Here is a 21,440-nt window from a genome sequence, read left to right on the forward strand (position 1 = left end):
AAAATTCTTTTCTTCGGTTCTATATTTGGACCAGCATTCATGCGAGGTTTTCGCGTTCGCTATATTCGGTGTGATCTCGATATCTTCATGACGGATGACGAAATAAAACACAAACACAAACAAAAGAACAAACAGTCACATTCCTAATTTGGTATGACGCGCTGAATTTCCATTCCAGTCGAGCGACCGAAATGGAATTATTCTCTTTCCCCCTTAGAAAACCCGCCAAAGAATCTTTTTTTCTTCTTCTTTTTTTCACCATAAAATGCGAATTCATCGGTCGCGGTTTTATCCCCCCCCTCTTGAAATTTACCCCATCGTTAATCACGAAAGCTGACTTTTTAAATTTCACGGGAAAATGCGCCGCGGTGAATAGTTGGAGACGTTTTTCTACATCTCTCAGATCTCTTTTGCAAGCTCGAATTCACCTCTAGATTTAAAATAAATCAATAACTTGTGCGCTGGCAGATGGAACAAAATAATAAAATGGGGGAAAAACAAGCTCAATGGGAGGAGAGAGAGAGAGCAGCGCCGTATTGACTGGATAGCCCTTGTTGTATAGCGACGATATTCATAAGTTTATAGGCTTACATACATATATACATGCATCTATAAATTCGGTAAGCTAATACAAAGAAAGAAGCCGACAATAAGAGGGAAAAGCTGTTATGATTGAATGGTCTGTCATCTTTTTTCCTTATACGATGGCTTTGGGCTGTTTAGGACGAGCTATATGGGAGGAGTTGCTCGGATGTTACATTCCCGCTCGTAGCAAAGACGACGACGACGACGACCTTTTCTCATTAACAGTTCGCCTCTTGGGAAGGATTCTTATTTTCCCTTTTTTACTTTGTTAATAGAAATGACTGGCGCAATGTAATCTCGTTAATTTCGCCGCCCGCGCTGACGAAAAAGAGAAGAAAAATCGACTTTTAGCTCGACACACGACGAGAAAGGAAGGAAGAAAGAAAAGAAATAGAAATAGTAGAAAATCCGGGTAATAATTTCGCTGGCGTGGATTATCATCGAGTCGTTGACGCGATAAGAACAAATGATGAGCTCTGCTATATAGTATCTACGACGAAGGACGAATGCGAGTAACTTGTCACTGAGAACGCGATTTCTTCTTTTGTTTCTCTCCTAGCTGGGCGAAATCGGATTTTATTTTGGTCTTTTTTGTCTCTTTGTGGGTCACTACAAAGTAGAAAACCTCAGCGCTCTCGGTCGATCTCGAGATACCTTGTCAATGACGTGACGAATGGCTCAGAAAATGGCTCCCACCACCAAAAATGGGCGTGCAGAATTTTCAAACCGTCTGTCTAAACAGGTAAAAACTAATGTTGCAGACATCCAGCACACTAGTCGTCCGAACAGTGACTTTTTTTCAGGGGGGAATTGCATCGGGAGTTTGTTGGCCCTGTCGTGAGATTTCTCGTCCGACCGTTAATGTGGTATTTTCCTCCCTTTTTTTTCATTCTTTTCTAAATTGCAACGACATACACTTTGATTAGCCTTCGTCTTACCGAGTGTAGTATATAGGGTCTCCAGAAAAAAAGAAAAAAAGTTCTTGTCGTCCGGGCGAGTAATAGTGGTCTTATATATTCTTTCTTTCTTATTTCCACATGACACGACGGCACGCACGAATTCTTTTTCTTTTCTTTTTCTTCAGCCTTCTCCCATCTTCTTATCTCTTTTTTGCGCGCGGCGGTATAGTGTTAAGATTCCCGTCCAGTCCCCACCGGATTCAATATGGGCACCGTGCCAACGAGTCAGTCACGTGTCACGGATTCCCGGGAATAAAATAAAATAAGAGAGAAAAAAAAAGAGTCAACCAAAATGGAACGAAAAGAATGAACGAAAAAAAAAGGGAAGATAAATGTTTTTGTTGTTGACGTTCCTCATTTTGCATTTTCCGTCGCTATTTCGACTGCGACTCTATGCATCTGGCCGTAGTGTATTACTCACGGTCAGGAACAACCTATGATGAAGTTGAATAAGAAGGCGATCCTTTGAATATGTTGAAAGCCACTCTGGGCAGCACTCAAGTATATGGTAACAATAGCCGTGAAAAGAAGTTATGTGTGCGCGAGAGCTGGTAGTAGTAGCCTAGTAGCCTCGCATATGTGCATTAGCGAAATTCGACCTGCCTTGTACAAGAGCGTGAACCGAAACTGGAGCCCTTGACCATCATCAGCGTAGAGTTGCTGCTGCGTTACACCAACTGTGCTGCCCTGACAACCAAATTTGTTTGCGCGTGAAATCATAACGCTAGAAGAAGTAGGGCAGACCGTAGAGAGCAGCCTGCACCATACAGCGAGCAGAGACAGTAGTATAGACTGCGCTGTGAGAAACGAGAGGAAACAGAGAACAAGGAAGAGATGATTAGAATCAGTCTACGAATAAATTCGTCTGTCTGTCTGTCAAGGACGACGCCCGTCTGCTCTTCAAACAAACAAACGAGTTTAGGATTGGTTATTTCAGTTTGCTGTAATGCGATGAAGAGCGTCGCTTTTTATCTGGAGGTAATTACGAAATTGGCCAACGTATAATCAGACGAAACCGTTTGCATTCGAAATTGGCTGGATTATTTTTGAACAGCATGTGACACTGAAAACGTGTCGGAATCTTATTTGGCATTTGACTATTTGTTTTTGCTTTTGAATTGCGCGCTGAAAACCTCCTTATCCCATTTGCCATTTTGGTTTTAACGATGCGACTGTTAACGTTTGGTGTTTGCACAGCGGCAGATATCTTGCCAGGCGCACTTTCAATCACCAAGACACTTACTCCGTCGCACAAATAGATATTATACCCTATATATACAAAACAAACTATGAGAAATCCGACAGTCATCTTGTCTTCTATTCCCCCCTCCCAGACGAGTCTGAACAGCCGGTACGGGCCAATAAGAAACACGACTCGCAATTCTCCCGAAAATATTTTTTATTTCCCGACGACCAAATGTTTCCCGTGCCCCGTTGTTTGTAGCTGCAACTTATAGGCAATGGCGTCGTCGGCAACATTTGGCCAACTCCCAAATCCCGTTTTTTTTTTCATCCTCCCGACACAACATCACAAAAGAAACTTGACAGCCTCGTGTCGGCTCTAGCTGCTGGCGCCGTGCGTCTACGTAAGTCTAAAGAAGAAGAGTGGGGGGGGCCAGCAGCTCTGAAAATTCGGCGAATAAGAGCGAGACTCTAGACCCCCCTCTCCACGCAACAAAATCGTGACAAGTTGAACGAATCGCCTGTCACACGTCATCACCAGAGTCACTTAGGCTATCAAGCCAATGCAGCAGCCAGCCAGCAGCTAGCAGCCAGCACGCGAAATAACAAAAGGAGAAAGGCCGTCAAAACGTCACTGACAAAGAAAAGGTCCATCCTGAATACACGTCACGAAATAATTCGCCGATGAGAATATAAGATATACCGGGGCGTGTGTGTGGGTGGGTGGGGGAGACCGGAAGAATCGGAGGAATGCTCATTTCACTATGCGCCGCTCGTCACGACGTAGTATAGTTCCGTTTCCGTGCAAGCCGGTTGTGTTCGTGAGTGATTTCCATTTTTTTCATCTATTACTTCATTACAATTTGAATTGCGCTCTTACATCACTTTTTTTATTGTGCCAGATGAGATTCCTGCACATATAGGTGGCACGTGCTATCTATTCCGCCATTTCTTCTTCCTTTATTTGGCGAAATTCATTTCAGAAAAATGATAATAATAACAAGTTGAATGGTTTACAATGTCGCTGCGGTTATGGCAACAGCAGCAGCCGAGATGGTTTATACCTTCGTCCGTTTTTTGGTTATTTTCGGTGTTGCCAATGTACAATGAGTTTAAAACTGGGAATCACGTTTCAACCTTTCGCGTTGTTTTTCTTATTCCGTGTTTTTCTGTTTGCACGCGCGCCGATCATCAGCGTCCGACCGCTATTGTACAACTTTTCCCATTTTCGTGATTTGTATTTTGGGCAGTTTGGTCGCGTACGAATTTGCATACAGCCCTGTCATTTGGTTGTTTCCCCATTCGACCCTGTTTCGGCTAGAGAAGAAGAAGAGAAAAAAGCAAATCAACTAAAAATACGAGTAGGGTTTAACTGCAATCGCCATGTTGACCTCTTTCTCAGCGTCTTGTTGTCTTGAGGTCGATCGATAGATTATTGGTAATTCGTGAATATCGGTTTGAGTTTCGCTCTCCCGATAGCCATTTGATACTACTCGATAAAATCATCGACACCGGCTTGTTTGTTTGCTCCGGTTTTCCGAGTGAATTTCGTAATGCCGAGGTTTATGGAACGTTTGAATTTTATTTTTAATAAAGCATAAAACAGTTTTGGGAAAAGTAAAAGTTGTCAACAGATGGAGACTTATATTACATATCTAAATATATACCCAAGAATATTTATAAAAGTAGCAACAACAAAAAAAGCGTCTGCGTTCCAGAATTTGTCCGTTTTTTTCCCCGCCATTCCGCAACGTCATACCCGTTCTCCGTCAACCTGCACATTGGAGCAAAAACTAGCTGAAGAAGTATATCATCTTCAGGATGTAAAAAAAAGCCTAGCTATACTTGATGCCAATTATAGCCATCCAATGTGGATAGGATGCGGTGCAGTAATATTTTCTTTCCAGCGTCTCCTGCTCTACTTTTTATTACAAAGTATTTTCTATTGAATGAAAATGCTCTACATGAAAGATACTCATTTCGTTATTAAATCTTGAAATGCGAGTTTGAGACTGCATTATCTGGGAAAATGGGAGAATAGGGCGAGCAGGTAGGATGGCATTGGCCAAAGATGAAAGCATTTTATTTTATTTCTTGTGGTAGCCGAAAACATTTTGAGACGGCAAGGATATTCCAAGAGAGTCGAGAGAGCCACAAAATTTCAACAACACGTTTTCGCTTTTATGGACGGGGCCAAGTCACGGTCATATAAGAGACGGACAGCTATCTTTTGTGGGGAGACGAACTCCCCATATTTTGTTGGCCGGCGGGACCGCCAGAGAGCCTTGTCGCCAATTCCAGCATGTTAGATCGTTTGCATAGGCACGCTAGAAGACAATGGAGAGAGACAGAGCAGAGAGCAGAAATGTTGCAACAACACCATTTTCTATAGACTTTTGTTATTGTGATTCTCGAATTCATTCCCCGTTGTCAGGATATCCAGCGGAATAACTCCATCACTGCCTCCTCTTTTCATACTTTGTTTTCCTCCAAACAATGGCGTGCCATTATTGGCAAAAAATTCCGGCCAAAAAGTAGTGATTGCCGATTGATTTATTGTCCAAAATACCCAAACAATAACGGTAGCCTGATCGTACTACACACACGATTGCCATTTTATAGATCCAGGAAAAGAACTTTGTCCCAATGTTGACAGCCGAGATGGACGAGTTGAAGGTTTTCATCACGGAAAAGAGCAGCACACATTTCCTTATTCTTTTGTTACGCATCGATACACAGAGTAATCTGCCAAGCTCGTTAAATTATTAAAAACCAAACTTGACCTTGCAATAGGAAACTTTAGTCTGATTAACGAGGTCTCGTCGAATCTCATCGCCATCAGACTGGAACGGATCAAAACGAGAGAGAATCGAAGAGAGTGAAGATCGCCAAAGATGTTGCAGTGATCAGTTTCGTTCTTGTTGGTGGAACATGAAGCGGTCAGCATATAATGCACTCTAGATTCTCCTTAACCACTTTCATGGTCGACCTCATTTCTCATGTTATGATCATTTTGGGTCATTGAGATCGATACTATAAAGTATAAAAATCGTAAATCGAAGGATGGTCCTCTACAATAGTGGAGCTCTGTTGCAATTTCAACATGATTAAACTTTAAAGATTTAAATTCACGACTCTCGAAGATAAATTTTTAAACAAAATTCCTTAATTTACTAACCATTCTTCTACAAATTTGATTTGATTATAGATATACAAAAAAAATAAAATAAATGAATTGTGGGAATTTAATTTTGGAAAATGCAACACAGCATTAGGTTGATTCGGGCCGAGGGAACCTTCATTGTCATTGTTATTCTGAAAATAACAACGATAAATGCCCAAACGAGCATGTCAAAGTTTCGTTGTTTTGACTCATCCCCCCTCCTCCCAGATTTGGGCCAAAATTTTAAACTCATGGACAGGTTGTGCATTTTCGCGCTTTTTTATTCACGTGGTGTTGGACCGCCATTGGATATTTTTGAGATATTTTGAGTAAGTTCTCCATTTTATTTATCATTGAAGTGAAAGAAAGTAAAAATATTGTAGTACACTTTTACCCCTCATCTTTAACAAATTAGACAGATCAAAAGAAGAAGCAAGTGAGTGAGAGATCACAAAAATGTTTCAGTAATCAGTTTCATTCGTTATTGATAGAATATCATTGACCTTAGATTCCCCTTTACTATTACACTTTACTCAGTTGCCCCACTTCATATTATAGAAATATTTCATTGAGATTGATGCTGTAAGTATAAAATACCAAAGTATGGTTCCTACGGTAAGAAAATTAGGTAAGATAGAGCCATTTTCCTCAGACAACTTTGAAACCCACAGTCGAATTGCACTAGTCGCAGTTAAGGTTCTTCAGACTCGGCGATTCTCAGATGACAGCCGAGCGGATCGATAGACTAGCGTGTCGGGAATTGGCGCCGCCACAAGTTCAAACCTCCGACGACCGACAGCATTACGAGCGAAGGAAATCCGAACTTTGAATTTCTCTCCTTGCCCTTCGATTCGAGAATAGATGATGTCAAGAAAGTTCTAGTTTCCAGTTCGTATTTATCGTGAGATTCACGTCGACCGTGAGCCAACACCAATCGATTTCAGTTTGATAATAACACGATGTCCATGTCTGTTTCCTTGAATCTATTCATTATATCATCACTGTGATTTAAATGTAAAATATAATTTACTCTGTACTTTTCTTTTAATAGGCACGAAAGACTGGGTCAAAATTAAGGAAATGTGAAATTGGAGCCACTGTGAAATGGAAGAAAAAGTCGCCCGATCTGCCGGCGTGAAATTATGTCGTAATCATCGACAAGTGACCGGACTGCCATCGCAGTGGACATACTGATTCGGATGCGGAAGCGCCGCTCGTTGTCGATTGTAAGGGCCGGAGATTGGCCGGCCTGGTATGATGAACCACGTCCATCCCGTTCACGTTTCACACCTGGTGCTGCCATGAGCCGCTTTGGGGTTAGCAGTTGCTCTCGTCTCTCGCTGACGTTGTTTTTCCTCGTCGTTTTGAACTCGATGTTGTTTATGGCCGTTGGAGCAGCTCCCGTCACATCCGTGTCCAACGATAGGAGGAGCAGTGCCGGATCACGCACATCTTTAAGCCGCTGCCCAGCCATTTTTAACCCGATCCCTATGGTTGCCAATGCCAAAGTTGCCACCAGTCCCAATCTAACTGGCCAAAATGGCCAATCGAACGCAACGGAACCGTCAACGTGTCGCTACTTTTTGACGAAACGTTTTGGAACGCTGACGACGCCCGGCTTCCCGTCGGCTTTCCCCTTGCCGTTCATGTGCAGTTGGATCATCAACGCGACGGGATTTGAGGCCGACTCGTTCGTGACTCTCTACCTGACGCAGATGTACCTGACTCGCGGCGTCAAAGCCGTCCAGTACTCGTTCCGCAACGAGACAACCGCCATCGGTCGCAAGGAGCTGGACGAGCTGCACACACTTCGTCCCCGGCCGTATTCCGTCTACAGGATCAAAGCGCGGTACCTGGAAGTGCAGGTGAACCTGGACGAGCTGGTCAACGCCAATCTGCGAGTCGAGCGCCGGTTCATGGACGTTTACGGCTTCAACATCACGTACGAAATCCAACCAAACACTTCGCGCATTCGCTCCGATACGTGCAACGTCGCCAACTGCACATTTAACGGCCACTGTTACGCCAATCACAATTACAGGTAAGTGCAGGAAGGATGTGCAAAGCCTTGAATTATTTGAAACGGTGTGAAATTACCGTCAGTCCAGTAATTCATAGAATCTTATTGCTAATGTGTGTAGTTGGGCTATCGCTCGACCGGAACAACACCACTGTTATTTGGCTAAAACGTCATGTTAACTTAACCGTCTAAAAAATTGCTGGAGAAGTTGTATTTTTAACTGGGATATGTTGAAATGGCGTGAAATTATTAGATATTAGATCCACCAAATGCGTTTCTGGCCATGGATAAAGCTCTGATCGATATTATGTATACTGGACAAGTCTACACTCAAATGGAATTTGTTTATTATCGTATTTATTTATTATTGCCATTGGCAGCCAGTTCCAGTGTTCCTGTCTGCCGGATTTCTCTGGAAAGTATTGCCAATATGGTCCCGAATGCAATCCGGCCAAAGGAATCAACGTCTGCAAAAATGGCGGCGTTTGTGGGTGAGTGATAAAACGAGTGACCGAGGGCACTGGACAGTGACTGTCTCGGTGGTCGAAAGTCTGTAATTTCCAACACTTTATTGTCATTGCATTTCACAAAATAGGTACCGCAGCGGTTTGACGGTTGTGCGCTGCAGTTGTCCGCCCAATTACAACGGAAGTTTGTGCGAGTTTCGCCGTGAATTCATCCCCTCCAAAGGTATGGCCTATAATTTCGATCGCCGTCAACCAAATCGTTCGAGTTAGTTGTCGTGATCGGCGACGGGCTTTTTCGATTGTACGTTGTTGGGGAGGGGGCTGCTGTTTTCATTTGTGGTTTTTGGGCCGTTTCATTGAGCGCGCCTTTCCCGCGCGCGTTTCTCGTGATGTCTTTATTGGGTCATTACTGTTCTGTTCTTCTGGCCCATTCATTCGTCTATCGATCGAACGAAAAGCCAGGCCTATCTGGTTGCGTGCAGACCATGGCCGCCTTTCTCAGCAGTCGCCATTCTCTGTAAAATTGGCCGTCTTAATTTGACCAGCTCACGTTCCTTTGTTTGAGTTGCGGTTAAGACTGTCAACATATTCCAAGCCACAGAGCCCAGCAGAGTAGATTTGACTTTTGGCAAACACTTTTTCCATTCTGCTACCACAATCGTTACGCAAACAGGGAAATTGAATCAATGTCTGCATAATGTCTGCGATGTTTTGCTGGTCGTTGATTGAACACGCGTTTTATTATGTCTACTGTCTTGTTGGCCGCTTTGATTGCAGAGTGCCTTTCACGGTTCCGGTTAAACTGCAGCCACCACTGCGCCGTAACGGACAAGGGCGGAGCCGCTTGCCGCTGCCCGTTCGATCAGGCCTTGAGATCCGACAATGTGACCTGCTATCCGCTCGGTGAGTCATTTCTCTCTTTTCTTTTCTCTTTCTGGCGTTTTCTCCATCACTTTTTTATGGTTGCCAGTCTTCTTCGCCTCTATTATTTTGTTTCCTCCTCTGACGTACGCGTTGCTTTTATTTTCCACTCGCTCGTGATGCCAACTCGCAATAAATTGATGATACAGAGTGAGAGAGGCGAATAAAATCTTTGAGAAAGTCATGTTTCCTGCACGAAACATAAATAACAAATAGTTTACACAGTAGCTCTTATAGTATAATCATGCGGCGTGTGCATAAAATGGAAACAGTTAGCGAGAATATTTTTATTTCATTCTTTTATGTCGTAGACTTTTCAGGTAGTTCGGTTTCAGGTGTTTTTTTTATCTCAATAAAAACATCGAATAAAAAAAATTTCGGCACACTTTAAATTATAATGCATCATGTTGCCTTATCGCTTATTGTCCTCTGAACAAAATGCTGACTACAATAAGAAAAAAAGGTGATGAAGTTGTTTCATATCTAGTTTTTAGTCAGGGCGAAAAAACTTGTTATGTCCAAAACTGGCGTCGCGTCGCTATCCAACTGTGTTGTTTGTCGGTAGAAAACGAAGCTCTCGGCAACTAATTGTACGACACATCGAACCGACTGAATTTCCAAGAAATTTACCCAAAAAAGGAAATGAAAACAATTTTGACTGACAGGTTGAGACGAAGCGAAAAGTGAGCATTTTGACGAGTTTCTTAATTGTAGAACCAGCACGTTGGGAATGGAAGTTTAGTATTAGTATGCGAACGGGGGAAAAATCTTTTAATGGCTCGGACTGTGGTCGAGATAATCCTTTGTTGTATTTTTCTTTTTAAAATTTGATTGCGATTTCGTTCCACCGTTAAAAAACCCATTCTGAACAATTTTCTTCTCTAGAAGAAATGAGAGTGAAGAAAACATTTTCATCATTTCCGCTGTTTTGCGTTCTTCAGGGTAGAGATCCATTTCACTGTTTCACATTACCATTTTCTCCCCGTCCTGTCATTGGAGTAACCAGGAAAATAGGGAATGAGAAGAGGACTAAGGATTAATCGACATGTTTGTCTACGGTTTGAACGAATGATGTGTTTTGCTTCTGTTAAAGAAAAAAAGATTCTCGTGAGTTTTGAAGGGGGGAATAGGCGGATGAAAAACAGGGAGCATTCAGGTGGAATGGAATGACGAAGGATCTTGTTTTTCTCCCCTCCATGTTTGACAACATGATCATCACGAGGAGATGTGGAGGGTGGGACGACGATTAATTATTCCAGACAAGTAAACATCGCCTTTTATAACCGACGTATTTGGTTGAGATCTTACACACAGCCATTCTCCCAAACATTTTATTTATTGATTTGCTACTCCTTCTTCCCCCCTCTCCTTCTTCTTGTTATTCTGTTCATGGTTTGCTCATGGAGTCCCGCTCTGTCGGCGGAGGGCGTCGAACGTCCATCATCCCGCGAATCTAGAAGTTTTTGTTATTCAGCCTGTATTCCCTAGGAACTGTAGGGGGATATTCATTTATCACTTTCCATTCGTGACGACGGAGACGTTTTTGGCCGGTTAGAGGCCATGGTCTGTTGGCTGGAGCACTCGTCTCTGGATTTGTTTTTATTTCTATTACCGATATTGGGCGCTTACTAGAAGCTTTCAACTCTGCTGTTTTCTCTAGTGGGTTACGACGTCCGGGGGATTCATTGATACTAACACCATCGTCCTTCTTTTTTTGAATTGTGCTCCGATCTTTCATCTTTTGTAAACAACTCGCCATCTCGCCCGGGCTATCGATCAAAGCCTAAAGACAAGCAAAATAGAGAGTTGGAACGAACCTTGTACTTTCTATGGGAGGATTCGCCTCAATCTCGCTCCCATTTCCCATCCTAAAATTAATTGTAATTTGTTATTGCGGTAATTTTGAGTTTGTTTTTATTTTCCCTCTATTGTAACCGTAATTACCGCATCGCAGTGAAATGACAGACCACCAAATTTCCCCTTTTGTACCGGTAGTACACATGTTGTACGCTGTAAAGGGCTTTTTATAGCCTATTGACAAAACGGGCAAGGTTATTCTTTGTTTGTAGCCCTGTTGATGTTTGTAAACCCGGATGAGCCATTCACTGTTCCAAGTGCCGCCCAATCCCGGTATCGCATACTTCCCTTTCAAAATTGGCATCTCTTTTTTCATCTTCTCTTTTCTCTTCTGGCCACTTTCAATGCGATTTCGCGGGGGCTTGATTTAAAAAAAAAAAGATGTGACGAAGCTTTTCCTGTTTCCTGAATCGCAAAGTGCTGTACACGCTTAATGCGTCAGTACATTGCTGTGTGCATGTGTGTATGCATTACACTCATCTCCACCTCGCCAACAACCGGAGTCGAATTCCGCTATACACCGACTCCACACTCCCACCTTGCTTCAACTCCCGCTCCACGTGTATGGCTCGTCACTTCCAGACGTTCATTCTATACCCATTCATTTGTCTATAAAGAAAAGTCTGCCCACAAAAGTTAGTTTACAAGAAATATTTTTTATTATTATTTTCTCTCAGAATTAGAAAGGGGGGAAAAAAGAAAAGTGGTTTCTTTAATGCGCGGCCATTGGAGTTTTTACGTCTCTATTACCGCTTTCTATTCTTTATGAAATCATAAAAAGGTTTCATACAATTTTATATGCCCCTTTTTTTTATGACGACGACGACGAACTTGGCGGTTTCCGATTTCTTATCCCTTTAGTATAGACGAAACGAAAGAAAAAAAAGCTGGAATATAATAATCATTAAAAATAATATTTCATGTCTTTCATTATCGTTTCTTCGCAGACTTCTTGGAATATTGTTGTTGAAAATTCCAAATGGTGTGAAAAATTGTATGGTTGGCCCACTGAGCGCACTTTTGAATAATTTTAATCGATTGGTTGATGGATTCTTATTCACCAAAGCCTTTTCCTGTGTATTTATTTATTGTTCAATTCTTTAAAAAACAAAAAAAAACAAAGGAATAATGTTATTATAGCTGGGGAAAGCGTAGATTTTTAAAAAGATTAAAGATTGTCATTTTACTCGGTTGAAACGACGAGGTCGTGGTTTTAGTGGCGAGGTTTCGATTTTCAGAAACTTGTTGTGCCATATACGCTAAACGTGGACCTTATAAAAGTAAACATTATGCGGCTCTAGTTACGCCTGATCTTTCTGACCTTTTCCAATTATAATTGCGTGGAAAAAAAGGAGGAAAAATAAAATATCAGAGTCTGCAAGTTGAGGGAAACGTATTTCGCTTCCGTGTTCATTCAGCAGTCACGCGAATATCAGGACGAGGGCCCCCTATATCATAACGACCTTCTCGAAGAACCTTGCTGGTGGTTCGAACTTTTGAGTAGTCTACTTTTGGAAATTCTGGGAGCTCGTTAGAAATTACGCGAAAGGTTGCTGATGGAGAAATCTAATTACGAAACACGCCAAAAGTTTTTTGCCGCACCATTTGTGCAGTCGCCAAATTCGAGTTGAAGTGTTAAGCCAACATTAGCAGTATCGCGGCTGGCGTGCGCGATGAAAAGGATGACTGATTGCATGGTGCAAACTTCAATAAGATTTTGTTACTTTAATGGCGATGTTTGGTTTCAAACTTGAAATGCGGCGCCAACATCACATTGAAACTCCCGTCGACGCAGCGATGGGAAAGGTAAAGAAACAACACGAAACTCTCGAATTTAATTTTTCAAAGCAAACGGAAGGTCAATAACGCAAGAAATCTGCCAAGCTGACAGCAGACAGACGAGCCGTGGGATAGTGCTCAAAGTCGTAATAACAGACTTCCACTCTCTACTTTTGCTACCGCACACTGACGACCGACCGACCGACCGACCCCGCCTTTTTTGTTTTTGTTTTAAATAGTTTCCAGTGCTACTGTCCGGGACGTCCGTCTTCCGTGTGCCGAGTTAAACTTTCCACAAGTTTCTTGTTTTTTGTTTTTGTATTTTATTCCCGTCGTCTTGTAAGCCTGTCACCGGAAGGAGTTGAGTTGTCTTCGTGTACAGTTATTCTGTTTGTGCATGTATGTATAATGTAGGGAACCAGATAGGAGTTTGTTGTTACTCTTCTGGTCTGGTCGTGACACGGACGATATTTATGGCGATTGTTGCGAGATTGCCAATTTAGTGCGCTTCAATGCTTTGGCGTTATTTCAAATAACGTACCTTTTGATCGTCGGATTTTGGTTTAATCCGGGTATAAATTTTAATGAGATTTTCTTTTGTGCTTTTTGTTTCCCGTAGTGCCACTGAGAATCGTTGGACAGGTTGAACTGGACAGACCGATCACTTTTAATGACACACGATTGGTGGACGGAGTCACGACCGAGGTGAGTTTCTTCCGACCGACGGGAAAGTTAAGAACTTCAATTGTGTTAATTAAATACTCAACATTTTTGTTTTTAGTTAAGGAAAATGGCCGACGAACTCACAGCATTCAAGCTGGTGATAGGTTCTGTCCATCTTCTCGAGTAAGTTCATAGTTTTAGAATTGGATAAGATACAGAAACTTGACGCGATTTGTTGTTTATTTGGGATAGACCTAATTCGAATCGGCTTCAGTTCATCATGTGGAATTCCGAAAGGTACAATATGAGCTGGACGGCTCATCAGCAGGGTCCCATGACGGGAAACCGGAAATACACCGGAACAGTTTCCTCTTGGACTGGCGGCAAGAAGAGGATGTCGCGTGGCATCATAAATCCATTCACCATCACCTACATCCCACAGCAATGGAACAACTCTTATTCGTCCTTCGTCAACCAAATAAACACGAAAACGTGGAAAGTGCAGGGCGAAGCCATCGCCATTCGAAACCTCAGCATTGTCCAAGTTCCAGCTCTCATCATCGAGGTCCGAATTTCTTGCCATTATTTTGTTTTGCACAATTTATTCACGTTTATTCCGTACCATATGCAGTGGGTAAAACTGGACGTCAAAGGTCAGGTTCGAGAAGGCTATCCCTTCACAGTGGCATGCAACGCAAACGGCTCGGGTAGGAAAGATTTGAAAATGGACTGGTTCAAGGATGGCCATAGGGTGGACGACTCTTTTGCTCTGGCGCGCAACGTGTCCATCTTCATTCACGAGAAACAGGACCTTCGAGGATTCTTCACGTTTTATTTGGAGGTGAAACAGGCGTCGTTAGCTGATCGTGGCGAATTTGAATGTCGGGCCACTGACTGGGGACAGACTGTCCGGAAGAGCGTTTTTCTCGACGTCATCACTCCACCCATTCTCGACCTGATGCCCATCAATCCCGTTGTCCTGCCGGTATTTTTTTGTTTCTCTTTCGGAAAAAGAAATATTGCATTGACACCAAATTGGAAATCCTTGTTACTTTTTTGTAGGGAACGGCCGTGAATTTGACGTGTCGTGATGAGAACCATCTGGCCCGGCGGACGACGACCAAGTACGTCTGGTTGAAAAATGGCCGGCCGATTGAATCGTCATGTGATGAGATCATTGAAGATTTGACGCCAGTCGGGAGTCTTTTGAAAATCACTGCGATTCAGGTTTGTTGATTTCTTCCAATTTATTATTTTTCGATTTCACCTGATCTTATTCCGTGTGATTGATGATAACCGAAATTTGTCGTCCAATATTTAGCATAGCACCAATTACTCATGCCGAGGTGAAAATGGAACCAAACTGGCGAACAAGACGACGCACATTTTTGTTGTTCGTCCAGACAGAGCCTGTCCCCAGGAGAAGAACCGAGGCGTCGAATGGCTTATGACGGCTGTTGATGTCACCAATTATCAATTCTGTCCAGCCGGATACGTTGGCGTGACAAGGAGACGTTGTCTCTCCGTTAAACAGCCGATAGACAACAGCGAAATCGCAGCGACTGCAGTTCGGGAATTTTGGAAATGGGGCGAACCAGATTTTTCCGACTGCAGTGATCGTGAAGTCACCGAACTCTACCGTCAGTTGAAGTTGATCACTTTGGGCTATGCCGTCACCGATATTGCCTCCATCATCAACAAATTTGCCGATTTCATTCAAAGAAAACTCAAAGATTTTGCAGATCACGAGAGTCTGAAAAGTGCGGGGGGCGAACAGACAGCCCAATTTCTTTATCTGCCTGGCGAAGGCAACGCTCTGCTAGAAATAGCCATGAACTTGGAGGCTTTTCTCTGGAGAAGGACTGAAGTTTTACCACAGTCCTTCTGGAACTCGACAGCTATCCAATACTTGTATGCACTTGATGCCCTGCTGTCCATGCCAAAAGACTTTTTCCGCTTGGATGTAAGTAGGAAGCGGTCATTAGTTGTTTATGGAAAATGAATAAAGTTTTCTTGAACTTGTTTTTTTCCAGGGAGGAATACCGATCCTGCGATTCATCCAGAATCACTTGACTCTGTTAGGCATCAGTCCGAAAGGAGGATATCCTCTTGGTGCCATTGAATCGCATCTATTAAAGAACAGCGACATTGACACCGACTTTAATAAGTAAACCAGAATTTGTTATTTTCGTTGTCCTTTACTTTTAAAAATTGTTTGATTCTTTCCAACGTACAGGAAAGAGCTCAAGTACAAAGAACGTTTGAAATTCTTGCCAAGGTATTTTTATCTTAATTGTTGCAATATCACTTGAATTTTATTGTTCTAATATTCTAATTCCCTTCGGAATAAAGTCAAACAGGTTTCAAAAATCTTTCGCAACTTGCACCCGCCCAATTCTTTCTCAATAAACCAAACGGATCCAACGTGACGATGGATTTCTTTTCGACGGTTGAACAACTGCAGATAAGGAGCGGCGAATATATTTGCGCCTTGTTGCTCCTTCAACCCACAAATCATTCCCGTGGATGCGACTATTGGGACATGAATTCTTGTTCCATCGAACGGCTGTCGGACCCGTCTGCGTTCCGCTGCCTTTGCTCTCATCAAGGGACAGTTGTTTTGCTGTACGCAGAAAGGGACTCGATGGTATGTCCATTTGTTTAATATTGTTTCCAAAATGATGAGAAACTAACATTGATCGTCTTGCGTAGCAGCACACCGATGCAACATTTGATCTGTGGAAAATCATCGTTTTTGTGGCCTCCACTTCCAGTTTGATTGTCGTCATTGGCGTAATTGTTTTGTCGATCAAGTGGTATCGGCATCGCTGTGTTTGGGCTTGGTTTCAAATCCAGTTAGGGGTTGCACTTGTCCCACCTTCTTCTGTCTATTTTTTGCCAACCGAATCCATCGTAAGTTTAATTCAATTCAAGTAGAATAAATTAAGAAGTTGTCGATAATGCCGCCTCCTTTTGTCACAGATTTCCGACCCATTCTGGACCATCGTGTTGACTGTGGCGACTTATCAATTCGTGACGACCGTTTGGGCCATGATCATGTACTTGAAAATGAACGCTATCCACCGTCCGGATGAAGAGGAAGTTTCGGATAAGTTTAATCAGAATAATGTCAGACTGGTTGGCTTGTCGATAGGTAACATGTCGTTGAAATGTCTGAGATTTTCTTGATCAACATCTTGATTTTCTTTCTTGTTTTTCCTGTGTACAGGTATTCCGCTGTCGTTGTCGGGTGTCCAGAGTTTGATTGAAGAATTCTCAACGGGATCGCCGTTCGTCAGCTGGTTTTCCCAGCTCAGCTCCATCTCTGGGATCTTTTTTTGTTTGATTTATTGTACGTTATTGATTGCCATCCTATCCTTGTATGTCATATCGACACGGGTAAGGGACGTTTCTTCTGAGAAGTTCAACGCCTTCACTCAAGAGGTTCCTAATGTAACGGAGATTAGGTAATAGCATGGTAAATGTTTCCTGCATTTTCCTTTTTATTAAATTAAATCGATTGCAGTTCCGGATACAACCAACGCTGCCTGCTGCTAGCAATTTTGAGCCTTCTATTGACTGGAACTATGTTGAGTCATCTTCGTTGGATTTCGCTTAGCGCCCACTGTATTGCCGCATTTTTACATTTGCTAGAAGTATAATCGATTGATATTCTTTGCTGCTCTGGTTCCCCTAATTTTTGTTTTAAATCGAATGGATTGTTTTATTCAGGTTTTACTGGTTTTCGCTTTGATGATGACGTTCAGTGGTACAAACTATCCCTGTTCTTTATTGTGTTTTTGGCGCCGGAATAAATTACCAGAAGGAGAAACGGTGAATGAATTACTCAACGCAACTGCTATGGTAGAGAGCCCACAGAGGAGGAATCTGCTGTCGCAGGAACAACTTCCGGTCGACGGTAGAGATTAATTTCATTTTAAAAAGGCGTACAATTTAAGACTTAATTTTTTTTTGAACGTCAAGAAGATGAAACATTGAAGACAATCAATAAAACGAAAAGGACAATTCAGCCTAGTGTGGATGACACCGTGTTTCCCGCACCTAAAAGAAGCAAAAGATGTAACCGGGCAGGTCCAGCTTCGTCTCCTTTACTTCAGCGAGCCGGACTCGGTCCTGAAGTGTTGCGGGCGTTCGGCGTGGAACCGCAGTCTTCGCACCAACTTGTTGGCAAAACTACTGGATGCCTTCAAGCAGAAAACACATCTGTGAACGGACCGGGAGATGCGATGGGATCTGGTAGAGATCGAGTCAATTCCATTGCGACGTGTGATGGAATGCAACGGGACGACATGGATTCAGGATTTGGACCCAGTGGCGGTGGTGGAAGTCAAAAATTAAACGGATTAGATAAATTTTCTGACGCATGGAAGGTTTGTCATTTCTAAACGAATTTAATATCTTGGCGATGTGAAGAAATTCATGTATCAGCATTACGTAGTGTCTAACCTCCGCCGCCATTTATTCATATCCAATCCCCATCCTCTGTTCTATTTCAGTTCTTGAGTCGCATCCGCTGGAAGTTGCCGCTACGCGGATTACCTTCGAATGGGAGCACCAGCGGTGGAGGTTCATTTCGGTCACGACAAAGCACGATGAGTAGCGCTACAACGGCGGAATTCGGTGGTGAACAAAGTAGCAGTGTGACGACTGAAGAGACGGAGGTTCAGATCCGGGAGTCTGAAGATACTGAATCCTTGATGGCACCTTACAGATTGAGACGATCGAGGACACGGTGGACTGACGACTACGGCCGAGAAAATGAACTCGACTCCAGGGAAGTCAGTAATTTGACTATAAAATGCAAACCTTATAGAGGTCGATGTTTCATCCGCTGTTCGCCGGAAAAAATCGGATCCAATGCCCTGTGGAACCATCAGTGTCAGGACGTAATTAGCGACAGGCAAGCGAGTTGGTTCCCAACGCAAAACGACAGCTGCGAACGATGCTGGCACAACCCAGAAACTCCATTTTGTGACATCTGTCTCACAGATAATTCTCATCCCGTTCAAAGTCGTCCGGGAACCATGTTCGTCCGAGCAGTCATTGAAAATCCACCTAAACTTCCGGTAAGATTTTCATAATAGTAAATTAAATTTGTTTCGGCCAAGACAACTATAACATTGTCAAATAGAATAAAGACGACTGCGAATACTTGAAAATGGATGCGGCGGGAAGCCTGGCTGTAGATCAACAACGTGTCAAACGGCTTCAGGTCTACTACAACACGACCGTCAAACCGGCGACCCAAACCACAAATGATGGCGATTTCAACAGGATCAATAAAGAAAAGTTGATGAGCTGCGCATCCATTAAAAAATCCTCTTGCATAACTCCGTCTTCGTTGCGTCCAAAGAAAATTCACAGCGAGCAAGTCGTCAAAAAGTATCGAATCTCGTCGGACATTCCACTCACAACGGACGTGCATCCTGCTGAACGTCTCTTGCTAAGGGACCAAACATTCACCGACCTCCGTCACTCATATTGAACCTGTGTGTCTAAACCTAATTCATACTTATTAGAAATGAATTAACAAATCCTGATACCTGATTCTTCGTCCCCGTGGACCAGTGTAAAACATCGATTAACAAAGTACTGTTGAATATGATTTTGTATGTGAACTGATCTAATGCAACAGCATGGATGGGGTATTCAAAACTTCTAGTCAACTCGTTCTGAAAACCAGTGATTGCCTCTTGAAATTAATTTTTACTTCAATCCATTTAATGGAAAACGACCAAATACCAAAGAACACCTTCCCTCCCCAACCCCTTTTCTCGTAATATGCTATCAGTAATTTGATATGCATGCAAACGACAGCTACTTTCTGCTTCCCCCTCCTCACTTCATTAATTCTGTTCGTTTTCTACTGGATTTCTATCTTTCTACCTCCGGATACATCCGCAATCGTTGAAAACCAGTGCTTTTTGTGTGTCATTTTAATTTCGGTGTTTTATATTCTTCTGGATACAGTACGTATTTGTTGGAAAGTGCGAAAAAGACATTCCCTCAGGCCGCTTTTCACTCCATGGATGACAACCGGCTTTTCTTGCATATCAACGTTAAGTACTTTGTAGTTTTGTGACAGCTGAGCAGCTCAATGGATTCGATTTCCTCCAAGTTTACTTTGGCTATGACGCATGTTTTCTGAGCTTTAAATTTCCATCTCATACATTAAGAAATGTTGCGCAATGGCTCGATGAAAAGGATGTTGAACTAAATGACTGAATTGATGACTGTATGTAAAACATAAGCTTAAAAGCCATTGGTAATGTAAATGATGTTTTTGTATTTGAGCTGCTTTTTTCAATCGTGTAGTGAACATATATTGTAATCGATATTTATTTATTTTGAGCAGTCGTTTTAGCAAACTCGTTTTTGACGTCCCCGTGTTACATTATTTAGAAAGTTGGGTAGGCTTACAACACGCCATTTGCACCTTTTCAACTACAGACGCTCAATTCATTTGTGGACCTAGAAGGTGTTTCTTATATGAACCCATAGCCATTTATAATTGAACAACACTGGTAACTGACTCAAACTCAACGTGCGATGAAGAAATGTAGCTTAGTTATTAGGGTACCGCGTTTTTAGTTTTTCTTGCGAATTAACTATTAAGTTTATTTGTATAATGAATCGCAAACAAATATACTGTATTTTTTCATGCAACCACACAGTTTTTTCGATATCGGTCCAGATATCTAATTAATTAAAGTGATCGTCGGCGGTCCCTCAATTATAGATAGGCCAAGGAGTTTAAATTGCGTAACTATCATTATGAAATGGTACCAATTAATTTTGAAATTAAAAAAATGTGAATTCTATCGATTATTATTCTATGAGTCTATTTTAAAATAGTAAATTCAGTTGTTTCCATGAAAACAAATTGTGTGAAGCTGAAGCCATGTTCACCCCGCGGCTCTGGGAGTGGCATACGGAGAGAGGCTTGAGGCTTCCAACGACTTGTGGAGTTATTTGGTGATTTCATCAAGGTCTCGAGTTTCAATTTAAAATTGTAGTTACCTAATTTTTTTAACTAATCACAAAAAATACATAAGTTACAAAAGCAGGAAAAATCAAAGGAACACAAATGAAAAGAGAATTGAATAGCTAGGATTGTTGCACTTCCCCATCGAAAAACGCGATAGTAAACGACGCATTCGTTAACTGGAAATTGTGCATTTTAATCAAGAAACTGTATACTAACTGAAAAGTCAGAAAACAGCCGAGCAGTTTCAGCCTAACGAGAGCTAGCCACCGCATCAAACCCTTAATCTTTCTTTTCAGACCGATGCCGTAAGTAATTAAATAAAATCATTACACACAAGCAACGACAATTCTGGTTGAAGAACAAAACAAGAGTCTATTAGGATACCGACGTGATAAGACTCAAAACGCCGCCTTTAAATTACTGTCTTGAACGTTAGGTTAGTGTGACCGCGGCCATGTTTTTTTCTTCAGGGCAAACAAATGAAGACGATCAGCTGATTTAAACTCTGTTGGATGTTGCCAGTCCTTCAGTCCCATAATGATGAATGACTATAAAATAACTAGACATCGGGTTGAGACAAGAAGAACATAGGTTAGCTATTAATTAAATTGTATAATTGTAAGTTGAAAAATAAGTTTTGAGTCTCGTATTGTTACTCTTGTTCTTGTCTTGTGTCATTGGTGTTTGGTTGGTCTACAGGTGTGAATGCACCACAAAGTGAGTGAGTGTTTGTGTATGTTTTCAGATTAATTATTCATAAGTTCATATCTAACAAAATATTTTTTAAACTTCTTAATTCTTTTTAAAGCGGCCGCTGCGGCCGCCTTCCGGATCC

The 21,440-nt window shown here is 42.2% G+C and overlaps 1 protein-coding gene and 1 long non-coding RNA gene across 5 annotated transcripts in view; one reads left to right on the forward strand and one right to left on the reverse strand.

Annotated features, from left to right (window-relative positions):
• The window catches only part of LOC124196374, a 34,032-nt gene extending 13,749 nt beyond the window's left edge, over nt 1-20,283 (forward strand). Inside the window, exons 3-23 of one of the 4 annotated variants that reach the window (XM_046591429.1) lie at nt 6,941-7,930; nt 8,290-8,400; nt 8,505-8,599; nt 9,154-9,279; nt 13,553-13,638; nt 13,715-13,779; nt 13,849-14,161; nt 14,228-14,581; nt 14,659-14,823; nt 14,918-15,559; nt 15,630-15,763; nt 15,833-15,874; nt 15,949-16,243; nt 16,309-16,509; nt 16,579-16,750; nt 16,826-17,063; nt 17,123-17,252; nt 17,329-17,515; nt 17,581-17,987; nt 18,114-18,683; nt 18,749-20,283. In XM_046591429.1, coding sequence (XP_046447385.1) covers nt 7,089-7,930; nt 8,290-8,400; nt 8,505-8,599; nt 9,154-9,279; nt 13,553-13,638; nt 13,715-13,779; nt 13,849-14,161; nt 14,228-14,581; nt 14,659-14,823; nt 14,918-15,559; nt 15,630-15,763; nt 15,833-15,874; nt 15,949-16,243; nt 16,309-16,509; nt 16,579-16,750; nt 16,826-17,063; nt 17,123-17,252; nt 17,329-17,515; nt 17,581-17,987; nt 18,114-18,683; nt 18,749-19,102 — 5,529 coding nt within the window. In that variant the 5' untranslated portion in view covers nt 6,941-7,088 and the 3' untranslated portion in view covers nt 19,103-20,283. The remainder of the gene's footprint in view (nt 1-6,940; nt 7,931-8,289; nt 8,401-8,504; nt 8,600-9,153; nt 9,280-13,552; nt 13,639-13,714; nt 13,780-13,848; nt 14,162-14,227; nt 14,582-14,658; nt 14,824-14,917; nt 15,560-15,629; nt 15,764-15,832; nt 15,875-15,948; nt 16,244-16,308; nt 16,510-16,578; nt 16,751-16,825; nt 17,064-17,122; nt 17,253-17,328; nt 17,516-17,580; nt 17,988-18,113; nt 18,684-18,748) is intronic. The other 3 variants (XM_046591430.1, XM_046591431.1, XM_046591432.1) reach the window with 3 other exon arrangements.
• On the reverse strand, nt 20,251-21,139 carry LOC124196379. Its single transcript, XR_006875681.1, has 2 exons — nt 20,994-21,139; nt 20,251-20,650 (listed from the first exon to the last, which is right to left on the reverse strand). It is a non-coding gene; the product is annotated as an uncharacterized LOC124196379 (long non-coding RNA).
• Nucleotides 21,140-21,440: the final 301 nt, after the last annotated feature.

Source organism: Daphnia pulex, chromosome 6, assembly GCF_021134715.1.
Source record: "Daphnia pulex isolate KAP4 chromosome 6, ASM2113471v1".
NCBI classification, from domain to species: domain Eukaryota; kingdom Metazoa; phylum Arthropoda; class Branchiopoda; order Diplostraca; family Daphniidae; genus Daphnia; species Daphnia pulex.